The sequence below is a fragment of the Haliaeetus leucocephalus genome, unplaced genomic scaffold (assembly GCF_000737465.1).
Source record: "Haliaeetus leucocephalus isolate CR32 unplaced genomic scaffold, Haliaeetus_leucocephalus-4.0 Scaffold206, whole genome shotgun sequence".
Taxonomy (NCBI): Eukaryota; Metazoa; Chordata; class Aves; order Accipitriformes; family Accipitridae; genus Haliaeetus; species Haliaeetus leucocephalus.
The window spans coordinates 2,762,540-2,778,238 of record NW_010972642.1 but is presented as its reverse complement, the minus strand read 5'-3'; the positions used below and the strand labels follow the sequence as shown (position 1 = coordinate 2,778,238).

Genomic DNA, 15,699 nt, shown 5'->3' with positions numbered 1-15,699 from the left:
CACAAATCCAAAACACAGCCTCATACTAGCCACTATGCAGAAAATTGACTCTATCCCATCCCAAACCAGGACAACAGCTATCAGAGATGTACAAGTATGAACTATGTGTGGTAACATATGAGTATTATTAGTTATCTAGCAGCCAAAGATTCAGGATAGCATTAGTAGAGGTATTTTGATCATTGTTACAAGTTGCTGGATTTGTTTCCTATTCATTATGTAAAATTATGGCTACAGAAATTTCTCTAGGGTAGAATAAACTGATGGAAAATATGTTAATTTTTTTGAACTAGTATTATAACTTACAAAATTATTCTGAACCTGCATTTAGGCCAAGCATGCAGATAAATATGCTTACCTGTATGCAACAAGGCAAGCTCATATGTCTGGAACTACTTTTGAGCTGGGTAATGCTATGAAAAAGATGTTATGCCTGGAGACTTGGTCAAAGCCAGAGCAACAACTTGTATTAGCTATGATTTAACAGGATTACAGGAGGAATTGCCAGACAGCTACTCAACACACAAACTGCCTGGCTAGATAAGACTAGTGCAGATTGGAAATAAAAAGCTGTAAAGGCAAAACCATCTGTAGGAGGAGTTGAACAGTAGGCATCTACAGGAAAATACACTCTGGTATTAGCACAGGGAAGGCCGCCCAACATTTCTCTATTCTGTATGATCATTTCAGTGCAATGACTCTCTTTCCTTCTCTTGCCATACAATATATATAATGAAAGTCTAACCACGTACTGTAAAACCTGTACTTTGGACCGTAGTTGCAATGCTAATCTCTGATTGCTCAGTTAGCCCAACTAAGATACGTGAGGACACACACAATTTCTCTGTAAACAATAGTCCATTTGCTTTGAAGCAATCAAAAGACTTTTGTGACTTACAGCTACCAGACTGCAATGAGGGGAAAATTCCTTCTAAGCCTTCTGAAGAGAAAGAACCCTAATACAAAGGGTCAGTGGGAAATAAAGAAAAAGTCAAGGATAAAGTGATAGAGTAAAACAAATAAACACTGAATATAAATTGCAATTTCCACTTTTCCATAAAAGCACATGCAAACCCTAACTACCACTGAGGACCACCAAGGCAATAATGTGTCCATTTTACCAATCAGTAGGCTAGGCAGGGTGTGGAAATGGGAATTAAGGTTTCTGTACCCTTTTCTGAAGATTTGACCCTACAGAGGTGGCCTTCAAAGGAAAAGGAAGGTGTATTCCTGTGTGTAACAACCTTAGCCATGGTCTCATAGGCATCTTTTTTTGCTTTGTTCTAGCAGACAAATAAATGACAGCTAGAATTTCACTGTGCTTCAAATACAGAAAATTACACAAATGCTTTTTAAAAGCAAAACTCTGATTCTGGTTATCTGTTGGGGAGAGCACTTGGAGCCTGTGGTTCTAAAATGGTGAGCTGAAGCGTCAGTCCTGGAGTTCAGTGTAGAGAGGTGTATAGTCCTGTTCATAATCCTAATTCATTTAGTGAAATTTTGCTAAGGCACAGCAATCTGCCTGTATAAACTTCATGGTAACTTCTGTAGCATGACAAAGGCATGGGACTACAGTGGTGTATGTCCATCTACAAAAGTAAAACAAATTCACACTTTGGGTCTACCAAAAAACCATGGAGATCCAGGCCTAATTACATGACGTCTACATAAACACTTGTCCTTATTTTATACCAACATAAAATCACTGACAATTAATTATTCCCAATTTATAGAAGGGGGGGGGGGTAGGCAAACCTGTTCTCTTTATCCAGTTGTTATTAACCTGATATTGTTTTCTTTTTTCTGATTTCTAGATGGAACCTTGTCTCGGTTATTATGAAATATAGAGGTCAAGTGGAATATCTATTGCAAAATGAGGTATTTGTTCTCTGCTTGTTATACCAGAAAAGCATTAACTTCTATGTCAAAGGTATCTAATTATTAAACTCTCTCAAATGCAATTAAGGAAGACTTTTAATTAAGGCTGTTTAACCTGAGTTTGAAAGGATATAAATTCTCTTAACAAAATGTGGCTTGAGATTAGGAATAAAGTGCTACAAAATTAAAATATCAAAGGTGACTGTTTGTAAGTGTCAGGGAACCTCTAAATAAAAACAGGATTATTTGGGTTGGCAGTATAATATTTGGAATTAGTAGAGATATAATACACTGTACGTATCTGCAAAATTTGTCCCTGATTTTGCAAACCCACAAGCCAAATGTTTATATATTTAGGATATATATTTAAGCATGAGATAGTTTGCCGGATTAGGTTTAGGCAGCAAAAACTCATAAGAGCCTTATTTTAAAGTATAGTGGGCTGCCAACTGAATGTTACATGTTTGAAGGAAAAAATCTCATAGGAAATCTCTGCTAACTAATGTTTTAAGGACAAAAATCTAAAGGACAAATGCACATTTGAGTGATAGCTTGGAAGAAACCAAATGGCTATTTAATCTGGGTTTGAGGTTGTCATGCTAACTGACTTTCTAGGGTTTGGAACTGGAAAGAAAATGAAGTAAATTAGTAAAATCAAAGAATACTGCTTTAGTGTGGAGATATTCCAGTACATCCCTTCTGGAGTTATTATGCTGAAGTATGGACTTCTTTGAAATATATGTTAAAAAATAAAATTCTTATTTTGTTTCAGAAAACTGTCACCTGTATTCAAGTCCAGATTTTAATCTTTGTGTATATTCTTGATACACGGGTATTTCTATATTCTATTCTATATATTATATTCTACATTGTTGTGTAAATCTTGGACACTTTTCTTTTGCAAAATGCGTACAAATTTTAAAGCTGTTGAACTGTGCCTAGCTACAAAGTAAAGCTCTGCTTTTGATACTGTGTAAATATTCACTGAACTTTCCTTTGTAAGCAACTTCTCAAAGGGGACTATTTAGTGTATAAAATGTGATGCAGTCATAACCAATTGGGAAATTGAGGTCTCCAAGCTCAAATGTGCATATATATTTCTTTACTGAAGTAGACCCATCAGTGTAGTTCGCATTCACTTGAAATTTTAGGGCCTAAAGTAAGAAGATTCCAAATTCAAAGAAAGCTATAATCTCAACATTAATGAGGCATTACAATCCACCCTCTGCAACTGCCGCTCTGTAGATATTCCTCAGACCTATAATGAAGCACTCTTAAATTTGTTTTTGCTAAAGATTTTTACCTCGAGTAAGCAATTACTTGAGATCATTAAGTTTTTATAAAGGGAAGACAGGACATTTTTCAAATATTCATGCTATGCAACAAATATGCATGTGTTACTCTAGTGCTAAAATTCTCCATAGTTTATTTTTTTTAATAAGGCCTTGCCTACACAGGGACACTCAATAAAGTTCATGTGAGTTACTTAAAAGAGCAGGATTGCAAGTTAATGTCATAGGTCAGATCACCAAGCAGACGTTTTCATTCAGAGGCGTCAAATTGTATATCAAACCTATAATAATTAAAACTAGCGTTACTGCTTTGCTTTAATAAGTGGCTTGAAAAATGATGGAGCTATAAGTTCTTTGAATCCTTGTTTACTTATTTTCTTTAACATCTGATTAGATTCCTTTAAGAAAGTTTAAAATTGGGATCTTAATAACTGCTCCCTATCCCAAGGTTACACGGGACCACACTCACATCACTGGAGGGTTGTTACCCTTCTGACTCGCCACAATCCACCCTCAGCACAGGCTGAACTTTAAGCCACTGGGATTTACTCACATATGCTAAGTACACACGTACCTGCTTGAATTCTGTATTCAGCTGGAACTTCCTTAAGCATTCAGTTTTAATCAGACAGGTCTTGTGATTCTCAGTTAAAAAAAAATCAATTTTTTTTTTGCACATTTATCTACCTACTTCCAAATTCACTTGTTCAAGGATGTCTCTTAAAAAGCCTTGGAGATACCAATACTTCTGACTTATGTGACAAGCCCACTATCATTATTAGTAGTAATGATTGATAAATGGAAAATGTATTTTATGATGGATAAAGCCTCTATAAAACAAAAATGAAAAAAAAAAAGTTTAGGATATTTGGCACAAGATGGGGCTGGGATTGGTGCTGTTTGGGTTGAAATGTAGAGAGTATTCCCAGAGAATGTGTGTAGTCAGACAACTAGCCATTTTGATTGCCCTAATAATCACTTGACATGCACTTCATTTTTAAATCTATTCAGAATGTACTATTTATGTAGAGAAAAAACTTTGTAAATTTTTAATACAGAGTGTAGAAGTTCTAGAATGAAGTAGCATTTTTTAATCGTGTAAATAATTTAAACACCAAAATATTCTTCAAAGGTTCTGCTGGTATTTAAATATGTAGAGGGGAAAAAAAACATATACAAGATGTTGACTATAATTCTTTTGGACTTTTAGAAAATGTAAAACTTCTGTAAGAAACTAATCTCTGTCTTCCCTTCTTTGGGGCAAAAATCAATGTCATATGTCTACGTAAGGAAAAGGAAATCTCTTTACATGATAATATCCAAAAAAGAGAAATAGTGTAAAAGAAGTTGTCATTCATAGTATACAATATTACACAATTTTTTTATATGCTTACTCTCCTTGATCTGCAACCGGCTCCTTAAAAGTAGCTACCATATAAACAAAGTCTATGGTAGAGTAGCTTCTATAAAATATTAAGTACTTTGTTAATTTATCTCTAAACGGAACAGTATATTATACAGAAGTGGATACATTCCTCAAGATACCCAACTCTCTTTGTGGAACAGCATATATATGTACATACAAAATATATAAACTGTTGGGTTTTTTTGGCTTTGGTTGTTTGGTGGGTTTTGTTTTTTCTTTTCTTTTCTGTCTAGCATGTAGGTGTTTCTCTACTCAAGGATTACTCCTGTGTATGTCTATTGCTCATGTACTCCTCAGAAATTGCCCTGCATGAATGTGTCTTTATAGACATAAAATCCCTCATTCTAATAATCCATATCCACTTGCGAAGAAGAAAAATGCTAAATTGAAATGTACTTAAATGCTAAATTAGAATTATATTTAATTTTTAATTACAAGCTATATAGAGTAATTAAAAAATTATATATGTATGTATATATGTGTGTGTGTATATATATATATATGCATTTCTTTAACAACTGCACAGTAAACCAGAATGTATAATGCTTTGGTTTGTCAGTGTTATACATGGTAAGAAAGCCATGCCATTTTTACAGGTTTCTACTTCTGCTGGCAGTGTATGTGTGCATAGAGAGTAAATCCTGCAAAAGTTCAATTTAAAAATCTAAGTGGTAGGAAAGAAATATGAAATAAAGGAAATGCACTCCTTATAAATTGGCAGAAGAGTGAATCAACTTCAGACTAAAGGAGGTTCTAAAGTTCTCAAGAGATCAGTCAGCCATAGCCTTTTTCTCTCCAGAACCTCTAGTATGAAAACGTGTTGCTGTCTTTAATTACTAAAAAAAAAACCAACCCAACAACTTATATTTAAAAGAATTCTGACCACCAAATATTTGAGGATATTTTATGTAATTCATTCCTCCTTTAGTTCTGCTCAAGGCAGGTAATGTGGAATTAGTAACCTCAATATATTTTTACATTTATTTGTATTAATGACAGGTGGTAACCTTCTCAGTACAGTCTGCATGTAGACCTTAAGCTTGAAGATAGAAAGTTCATCTTGCTACAATTTTTCTTCTTCAGGCATTAAATGGATTAGTTAGAGAAATGGCTTTATCAGTACATAGACATTCTGTAGCGCACCAAAAGGAACGTTTATCAGTGCAGAAACATAGAGAATATTTACAGGAGAGCTTCTACTTGTTCAGAGAATGTATTTTAAGGTTTTAATGAAGTGATCAAACTATACAGGAAACCCATGAATTTTTATTTATTTATTTATTTTCCTGAACACAGAGTACTTGACATTTGAAGATTGCATTTGCCTTCCTTTGGGATCCAAATTTTTTTTCTTGAATTCCCCAAAGTAATCCTGAGATTATTAATCTAGAGATTTTTTTCATATGGTAATATTTAAAGATCTAAATTTATTATCAATAAGATTTAATAATTTGAACTATATATAAATTTTGTAGAAAAGCTAGTTGCAGAAGTATTCAGTCCACAGGTGTCAGCTTATACAGCCTCCCACACAGTCACTATTTTTAAGAGGAACGTGGCTGTCTGCCAGTTCTCACAGAGATGGGTAGGAGACACAATAGTAGGGATAAATTCACAGTATCATAAAAACCTCAGAAGGTTTGTGAATCATTTCAGTTCAGGTTTCCTCAGAAGTTTCTTTACAGTGCTTCTATGCTTATGAAGTTCAGACAAACCAATGTTTTGCCTCAAAATCAGTCTTAGATACCAAATCCATTGCATTTTTCAACAAGGCACATTTTGTGGTAGATAACTGGACTTCAACAAAAATTATGCTATCCTTAGGAAACTACTGGTTACTAGCGATTTCAACATAGCCAGACTAATGCATGGTGTGTTTGAATTTTGAATGAGCAGATATGATTTTCTACATTTTTACTGGCATGAAGTTTATGGTAAGGTGTTCCTGATAAATGGTATGTGTCTACTGTTTGCTTTTTTTAATTTTCTTTCTTTGCTATCAACAGCATAAGGTTGATAATGTGATTGAAGTAGCTAAAGCAATCTGCAGTGTCCTCTGTTTTGTGGAAACCAGAGACATTACTGATGCAGTCAAGAAACTCCGTGCAGTGCCATTGGCAAAAGCACAGGTAAAAGATGCAAGTTGATGTCCTATTTTTCTCTTTAAAAATGGATCTTAAATGGGTATCACTAATTGTCTGATTGACCAATGTCTTACTACATATATCTTATTGCATATTTTCTCTCTGACAAGCATTAGGTAGAGGCACTATAAAAAAAGAAAAGATTGTTGACAATGTGTAATAGAGGAGCAACAGAGGATTTGTCCTGTGTTTAACTGTAACTGATATGCTCTGGTTGTTCTTTCTGATTCCCACCAAACATACAAATCTCTCCTTTGCCACATCACCTATTGACAAAGTCATGCAATTTCAAAGTATTTGATTTTTATATATTTAGCATAGGTTGTTAACAATAAAAAAATACATTCCTTCTGTAAATGTCACTTAAATGATGAGTTTTTCAGATAGAAATGTCTCTGCTATTTATGCAGAGAAGGACCAGCATCATATAGTCCTGATTGTAGGTGGAATACTCAGAACACGGAAGTGGGTCTTCCAGGGGATACTGTATAATTGTGAACTGGGACTTTGGAGGGCAGTATCTGTTCTCAGTTTTGTCATCAGCCACTTTGGTTTGATCTCGGACAAATCACTATGATGCATTTACAGAAGTTCTAAGCATCCAAATATTCTTTTGAAGTCAGCATCTTGGAAATACAGGTGCTCATTGAATTTGAAAAGCAAGCCATTAATCACTTGGATTTAGTCTAGTGTAACCTTAAGTCATGCTATTTCTTTCCCACCGTAATGAAATACCCTCTTCACACTTTTTAAAAAAGTTTAATAAGTTACTGAGGATTTTTTTTTTTTCTTTCCTTGTATGGTCTCTGTCTTGTCATTCTTTCTCACAGCAAATATTGTTTAGAAAAACATGCCAAACTGGGCAAGGTGCTTGTTTTCTCAGACCGTTACCTGCTTATAAAACTTTTATTCTTTCTCTTTATTGTTTTGGGTTTTTTGGTTTTTTTAGCCCATGGCTTGTGATATGTGTAAGAACACCTAGGACAGGAAAGTAAACAATGGGATAACGAGTGTTAACTGAGTTAACTAGTGAGTGTTAATTAGAAACATGTCTAGCTACATAAGTGGAATTTATTTAATTATGCCTGATACGCAGTTTGAAGTCCCAAATATAAGACTGGTGAAAGCTAGCATAATTCTTTTTATAACATTTCTTGTGTCATAGGAGTGATATATAGCAAATTAATTATATACCATCATCCATATACACTTACTCTTGGCAGGTTCAAACCCTCAAATAATCATCTTACAGGGGTAAACTTCTTCCTGAGGTGAAAAGACTCATTGAAGAGCAGAAAGTATGTTAGTTGAAGAGGCTCCAGAGAGGTTCAGAAAACCTCTTTTCTCAAATATCTGCATTCTTAGCCTCTTTTTATTCCTCTTAGATGGGGTGGGAGGAATAGCTTCCAACTTAGGTAAGGTGCAGGACCCAAGCAAATCAACCCTAGAACATCAGTGTAGCTCTCTGCAGGTCTGGGTTGTAAGTGATTCCCTGCACCATGTTTCTGGAACAGAGGACACTAGAGATCACAGAGCAGGCATTGCTGCATGGCCCTGGGCAGAAACAGCTGTGGCCTTCTGGAATTAGTTATACGGATGCTGTCTCTCTGAAGGTTGGCAAGTATTTTTAAGGACCAAGCTGCAAGAAACAACATAGCTCTAGGGTTTTTTGTTGTTGCTCAGAGCTGACCAGGCTGATTCACTTAAGCACCTTCTCTTTCTTCCCTTCTAGGTCATGACTCACTGTAAATCTTGTTTCTATAGCATCCTAAATCTTTCCATGTCCACTTCAGCATCAATTATTAGAAGTCACTATTCTGGGTAAATGCCAATATAAATGACTCTGTGACAGCACACATTTTACCTGGCATGTTTTTGACTTAAATGGAAATAACTTTTCTTAAATGGCGATAATCTTATTCCTGTATATTAGAGGGCAAATACAGTAGACAATGAGATAAAAGACATAACAAGGGATTCACATGCTCTGCTTTTCAGTTAAACCCCCGGCTGTCCTGAGAGGCATCAGGAAGATCAGCATCTTCCCCTTGAGACAATTATTTTGTCAACCCAGAATCTTTCTTGAGATAGATAAAGAGCTTGGTCCAGTAAAAAGATAGGGAGGACAGTAACAGAACATGTTCTCCTTTAGGAAGGAATTAGAGCAGAAGAAATGCATTTGGAATAATTTCTTAAAAGATTTCTTTTGGAGTTAAGAAAAATTTAGTATATTTTCTCTTTGAGTCTTCAGGCCAACTCTGTGAACCCAACATGTAAACTGCCTTCTACGACGGGCTTATATTTACTGAGTATCCTTGAGTCCATTTTCAGCCCCATCCTCTCCGAATTCCAGCAGAGAGATAGATATAGTGGTCAAAGATTGAAATCCGTTCCTATTAGTGTGGCCTGTCCTGAGCAATCAGAAAACCCTAAATGTCATGCCATGAAGAACAAGATAATGGGATAAAACCAAAAGAGTACAGGTCATCTTTTTCAAGTCTGAGGTTTCTGTTGATGTTCATGTTTGCTTCTGCTTCTCTTCTGAGTCACTGGCATGCAAATACTGTTTTTATTTTAGAGGTTAAGTGATTGTGACAAGGCAAATAATTGAATTATGAGCTGATCTATCCCATTGTAAAAAACAAACAAACAAAACCAAACAAGCAAACAAAAAAACCTACTCTAAGTGTTCCCAGTTTACCATCTCTCTCATTCTCCAGCAAGAGTCCAATTTCCAATTACACTGTGTCCAATATATACAGGTTCTGCTGAACCAACTTCCGTGTACTTCCTCGCACAGAGGAAGTAATACACTTTTTTTTTTCTCTTTTACCTATTTAAATTATAAGCTCTTCAAAGTAAGGAACGCCTCTCCTTATCTATATGTACAGTCTCCAGCACAGTAGAGTGCTGGTCCTGGCTGTAATCTCCAGAGGCTAAAAATGATAAGTGGTGGTGATAATGATGGTGTTTGCTCATCTGTAATGAGTGAAATGATACTGTTCCTGAATAACCTCTTCTGAATGTTAAAAAGATTCTGTCCTGACTGAATATTTTATCACTAGTCTTAAAATATTTTTCTGTCCTAATATTCACATAAGAAGCTGCTCCACATTTCTCTTGGAGACTACTGACTAGATTGTTACTCATTTTTTAAAGTTTTTAAGTTATTGAGGTTTTGTTCCCTTCACATTCCCTTTCAGGTTTGGTTAGCTGAACTGGTTGTCTGTCCCTTGAAGCCTTCCTGTAAAGGCTGTCTATGACCTTGACTAACACCCCTCTCCCCCTTACCCCCTCCTTGGTGAAGCAGACCTGGCTAACAACTGACTTCAAGCAAATGGAGAAAAAAAAGATAGTAAAAAACCCCCCAACTGTTCCTGCAACAGCAAATGCCATTGCTGCTGCTTGCTTTTTACTCCTTTGAGAAATAAGTGCTAGGACAGTTGATTAGACTTCAGCAATCTAGAAAAGCTTCAGTTTTGATTTTATAAAGAGCTTCACCTTTCTCAGCAGCAACTGAACTATAAATGTCATAAAAGCAGTAAAAAATATTTCTGCATGTTCTGTAACTCGAACGTTGTTCCATTTTATGAAAATAGAAATTACATGTTATATGCAACTACCTCATGTATAGAATAGTATATAAATATAACAAATCAGATTTTATCTGTGTATCAATATTTATACAAAGACAATGGACCAGCTTTCCTATCTGTATCAACATATGTAGCCAAAATTAGTACTCAGCAGTTGGATGTTTTATGGAATACCAACTCCTCCAAACCTTTTTTGAGTTAAACTCATTCTGAAGTCTAAGGGCATTTTATGTGAATTCTGGGTACCAACAAAATTACTAAATCCTGCAATATTAGCATATCTTGTCAGTCTGCTTGAATTGTTTCTATTATGTTCATCAACATAGTACCCCCAAGACTTTATGTTAGGTAGGAAAGGCTTTTTTCAGACAAGCAGGTAACTTGCACCACAAGTAAAATGAAATTTTTGAGGCTACCTGTTACATCTCAAGTGCTGCAGCATTACACATAGGGTAAGGGAGAAATGCCAGAAAAAAGGTTCTAATTGCTTTTTCACCATGGTTTCCTGATGTTTTAGTGTAATGTATGGTTGTGGTTTTGTGTGGAATACCTTTTAACGCATCCATTTGGCAAGCTCCACATGCACATGATGCCTCAGGGAAATTACTGCTTACTTTTTCTAATGTAAATTACATAAGGTGCCAGTATATGTTTGTGTATACATGCCTGTACACGTGTGCTTGCATACTTTAAAAAAAAAAAATCTCAATGAGCTTCTATTTAATTCTGTTTTTATGAAAAAAAAAAAAAAAAGGAAAACAAAGAAACTTACTTCCAGTCTTCTGTGTTTAATTAAACTGTATTCATTACCTCCTTACTGCCTCCTCACTGCCAGTACTGTGCATTGCTGTACTGTGGTTAAGAGATTATGAAAGCAAATGGCACCAGCGATAGTTTCTTCTTAACTGATTGCATCTCTTTCTAAGTTTGATTCATTCAGTCTCCAACCAACCTAACCCTGGGATTTTAAAATCCGTTCAGGGAAAACTCTGGGCATGCTGCACAATTAATGTTTTTCATCTCTCTTTTTTTTTTTTTTTCCCCTTCCTTTCTTATAGCAGCTCACAAAAAGTCCTAGGAGATCAAATCCTGCCAGAACAGGCATTAATCCACTATATATTAAATGGGCTACACTATGTTGAAATTATGAGCGCTCTTCCAAAAGGTTGTTTACTTTCCAAAATTTGAGAGAATTTAACAAAGGTCTCTGTTCCCGTTTGTCTCACTGCATTATAAAGATTGTGAAAACATATTTCTCAGCCTGGAGGTTGCTTTTCTCCCCTCAAGTAAGCATTTGACTTCCCTTCATATTTACCAGACAAATGCTGGCAGCTTCACAGGGAGAGAGTACATCCAACATTGTACTACTTGTGTCACCTCTGCATGCATTGTAATTTTTAAGAAGCATCTTGCTGAATACATATGTACTAACAAAAAGCACTCTCAACCCTCTGCAAAGAGATTAATGACCGTAAAGTATAGTAAACCTTTCAGGGACATGGGTTCAAACAGCGCAAGCCATGGGCAATACTGAAACACAGAATTAACTTGCTAGTCTCTCTGGTCAAGACTTGCACCTCAGTAACTTATTTCTATGTCATCTTGGTACACGCAAGTCTGATGTGAGAGCCAGGCAAAGATGGAGCAGACTGAGCAGTCAGCAAGGGAAGCTGGTCGCCCACACTTGTCCCACCTAGGGCTGCGAGTGCTGCCCGTCCTCCTGGGAGATGCACCGAGCTACCTGCCTCGACGTTTTTTCCTGTGTGGATGGGGAGGCACAGGCAGTGTAGCAATATTGAATTTTGTCCAGTGTCTGAGAAGCCTGGAGTGAGGTCTGACTGATGGCAGTTATTGGACTTGGGGAATTAATAAAGCAGCTTTAAAAAAAAAAAAAAAAAGTTTAATTAGGCTGGTGAGTTCAGCCTAAATAACTGGCCTGACCTTTCAGTAGTCATAAGCACCCAGCAGTTACTGCTGACAGCAGTGGGATGTGAGAGGTGGGAATCCAGATACTGAATTACTGTTAAGCACCAAGAGCTCTCTTTAGGCACCAAGGGCATAAACACCCTCTAAATCCCTGCACCTAATATTTTCTGTTTGCTGTCTCTGGTTAGCTAGCTGCCTGCTCAAAGGCCTTTGAAGAGCATAGCTATTTTTGCTGATTTGGCACAGGAATGTAGGTGAAATGCAGGCCGTTTGAGTGGAGACTTGATAGTCCTCAGCTTTGAAAGGATGCTGAGGCTCTGCCTGCTCAGCGTCGTTGTGGGATTCATGTCTGAATATATAATGCACGCGAAGGCATGAAGAGGGGATTCTTATCTCTGTTACACCAATGCAGAGGCTGAAAAAGTGTATGCACCTCAAATGTTACTAAGTGCTTCTTTGTATCTTGACATGCCTAAATACTGTCAGAAATCAGGTTCTGGGTGACTTCTTGGAGATTGTAGAGGAAGCAGGTTCTGGTACTCTGAATCGCAGTCATGTCTTCCGTCATCATAAGATTAGGATACAACCTTCCCCTTTCTCACCTTATTTTCCCTGAGTACTACTCCTAACACCATTATAACTGCTATGTGGTCTTTTCTGAAGTAACTGATTACTTTTTCCCTCGGGTTTTGTCTTTACAGATTTCACTTCAAAGTGCGGAAACACCAAACAAAGGTAAAGTGTTACTTTTAAAATATGTTAATTCAGGATGTATCATCAGAAAACACACATTTTGCTATTTGTTTGTATTCGTGAACTGTTACAGTTGGCATATTACTGATGTTTACATATTTAGTCATATTATAAGGTAATTAAGACAAGTTAAAAATCTAAGTGATCTAAAACTATAAATAAAACATAGCATTTCCGAAAACTAATCTGGACATTCAAATATGGAGAACAAATAGTAGAGTGAAAGAACTGATTACAGTTAGTGGTGGTCATAGCAGTTGTCCTTAATCTCAATTGTTTCTGTGGAGAAAAGGGAAAATAAGGAACTTCATGAAAGCCTAAAAAATTGTTTTGTGTATGGTTTTCCTGCTCAGCTCCAATAGCTTTCATTCTTGTCTCCTTAAGCTTTTGGTTTTTGCTGTCTTTTGTTGTGTAAATAGTGTGTTGTCTTAAATGATATACTGTCATAAGAAGAGTAGGTTAATTAACAGTAACGGACAAAATCGTAGACCCTGCCTTACTCAATTCCTCAGTTAAAATTGGCTTAGACTCATTGGCTAGTGCCCAGTACTGTTGGCATTACTGCAGAGCACCTCGCAGGCTGCGAGATGTACAGAGTCTGTTCTGTCGTGGGTGCCTGTGTCGGGTTCCCGGAGGGGACAGCCACACTGGGGCATGGCTCCTGCTCAACTCCTCTGTGGCTGGCCAGCGACATGCAGCTGGGGCTGCTACGCGGATGCTTTCAAAAGGCCCTCCATCTGAACGCTGGGGTGGGCCGTGAAACAGTGATCTCTCGCCATTTCGTTTCAGGAAGAAGTGGCTGCTGAGATGCTTTTTTTTTTTTCCTCTTTCTTTTTTTCTCCGTCTGCTTTTCTCGATTGCAATGTGCTCAGAGAGGCAAAAAGGTGAACCAACCACAAAGATTGCAGTAGCCCTTCAAACACAGAGGTGGTTCAAATGCGGGATTCCAAATGCCAGGCTTGTTTCACCATTATTCAACTTCATGAACAGCAAACAAAGAAACAGCAATTGTATTTGTAAGCTGCCAGGAAAAGCTAAGCAGCTGGAGGGCCAGGGGTGTGGGGGGAGAACACGCAGGTGCAGAAGGGAGGAGAAGGTAAATAGAGTTTGTAGGATTCTTCTCCCTTGGATATAGTCATTTATCCCATGATTTTTTTTCAACACTCTTAACGGCAACTAATTGTTGATGATGAAAAGAATGAATGGTTACTAATCAACATCTACCTTAGAAACATCTTCCTCTGCACACTGTTCAGAAAACCTAGCCGGAAAGGATCTAAAACATTCGTCTGCTTAAAGATATTTCTAAATTTGGACTTCATTGAATCAAGCCTCCTCAAGGAAAATGTGATTTATTGACTAGCAGTAAAGGAATCAGATTTTTTACTCTCTACTTCTCTGTACCTATTTATTTATGCCGGGAAACTTTCAGCTGTGAAGAGTGATGCTTCTCTGTTTGTTCTAGTTTCATAACAATTGCAGAATCCTTTTGGTAGTGTAACATTAGAAACTGCAACTTACTGATTGCAAGTCAGAACTTGCCAGGCCATTGGGCATTTTGTGGAGGAGCCTACATTCAAAGTTGTCCAAGGTAAACAAAATTCAAATTGACCTCTACATGTAGTGATATACATTCCATGTACATTTTAATGTACTACATGCCTTACATATGCATCTATTAAATAAACTTCTAAAAGCCAGCAAAATATTTAAAGTTAGGCTAATGAATATTAACAGAAAAGTCTAGCTATTGCATCAAAGCCGGTGTTAAGGGCATGTCTGATAAAAACAAAGTGTGAGACCGATGGCCAAAACTGATCTGCTGGAACCTATGTCTGATCCTTAAGAAGTGGGCAAAGCCATTCTACACGTCTTGTCTTTTGGGGATCACAAGCTGTCCTTAGTCCCTGTCTTCTCAGTGGTCACCTTCATGGTAATACCATGGGGCCTTCCATCCGTTGACCTAGGGACACTGAGCCCAAGAGGAATCCAGATGATATTTTCACCTGCTGAAGTTAGAAGTAAAAACCAACTAGATGGTGAATTGTGCATTCCTGCTGAAATCACCTTTGTGTTCCCTTTTCTACCTGATTTGCTTTGCACCCTCTTTTTACTTCATTACACTTAGCTGGCTAGAATTGCAGGCATGCAAAAATTTGCAAGCTTGTGTCCCAAAAGTAAAGTAAAATCACTGCCTTAGCTCAGTGCTGGTAAATTTTTCCAGATTTCTGGGAGGCTAAAAAACACGTGTTTTGCTTTCTCTAGTAGCACAATTGCAAAAGAAGTCAGCATTGACAGCCGAGGAGACACACTGCATTTCCCACTTGTACTGTTCTTTCCTGTATCTTATATGTGTTCACATTTACCTTGAAGAAAACAGGATCAAATTTGAACAGCAAGAGCAGCAATCAGTTGCTCCTACTAATTTTCTTTTTCTCTCCTCTTCCTCCCCCAAGTTATATTTATTACCCTGAGTATCATAAGAGTTTTTTTCTTTATTATAGATTCTTTCTACCACAAAAGACGGAAAGATAATGTATACTATTGAAATGAAAGCCTTACTTAATAATTTGTTTAGAAACTGCTTTAAACTTTCTCTTTAATAAAAGATTATCAGAGGTTTAATATTAGTCATTCACCACGGACTAAGCAAGTCAAAGACTATATTCAAAATATCTAGCCTT

General features: G+C 36.8%; 1 protein-coding gene across 1 annotated transcript in view; it reads left to right on the top strand.

Moving 5' to 3' along the window:
- Positions 1-15,699, top strand: part of PIK3C2G (phosphatidylinositol-4-phosphate 3-kinase, catalytic subunit type 2 gamma) — a 204,163-nt gene that overhangs the window by 33,422 nt on the left and 155,042 nt on the right. The window contains exons 7-10 of the mRNA XM_010566333.1: positions 1,815-1,878; positions 6,603-6,725; positions 12,964-12,997; positions 13,528-13,764. Coding sequence (XP_010564635.1) covers positions 1,815-1,878; positions 6,603-6,725; positions 12,964-12,997; positions 13,528-13,764 — 458 coding nt within the window. The remainder of the gene's footprint in view (positions 1-1,814; positions 1,879-6,602; positions 6,726-12,963; positions 12,998-13,527; positions 13,765-15,699) is intronic.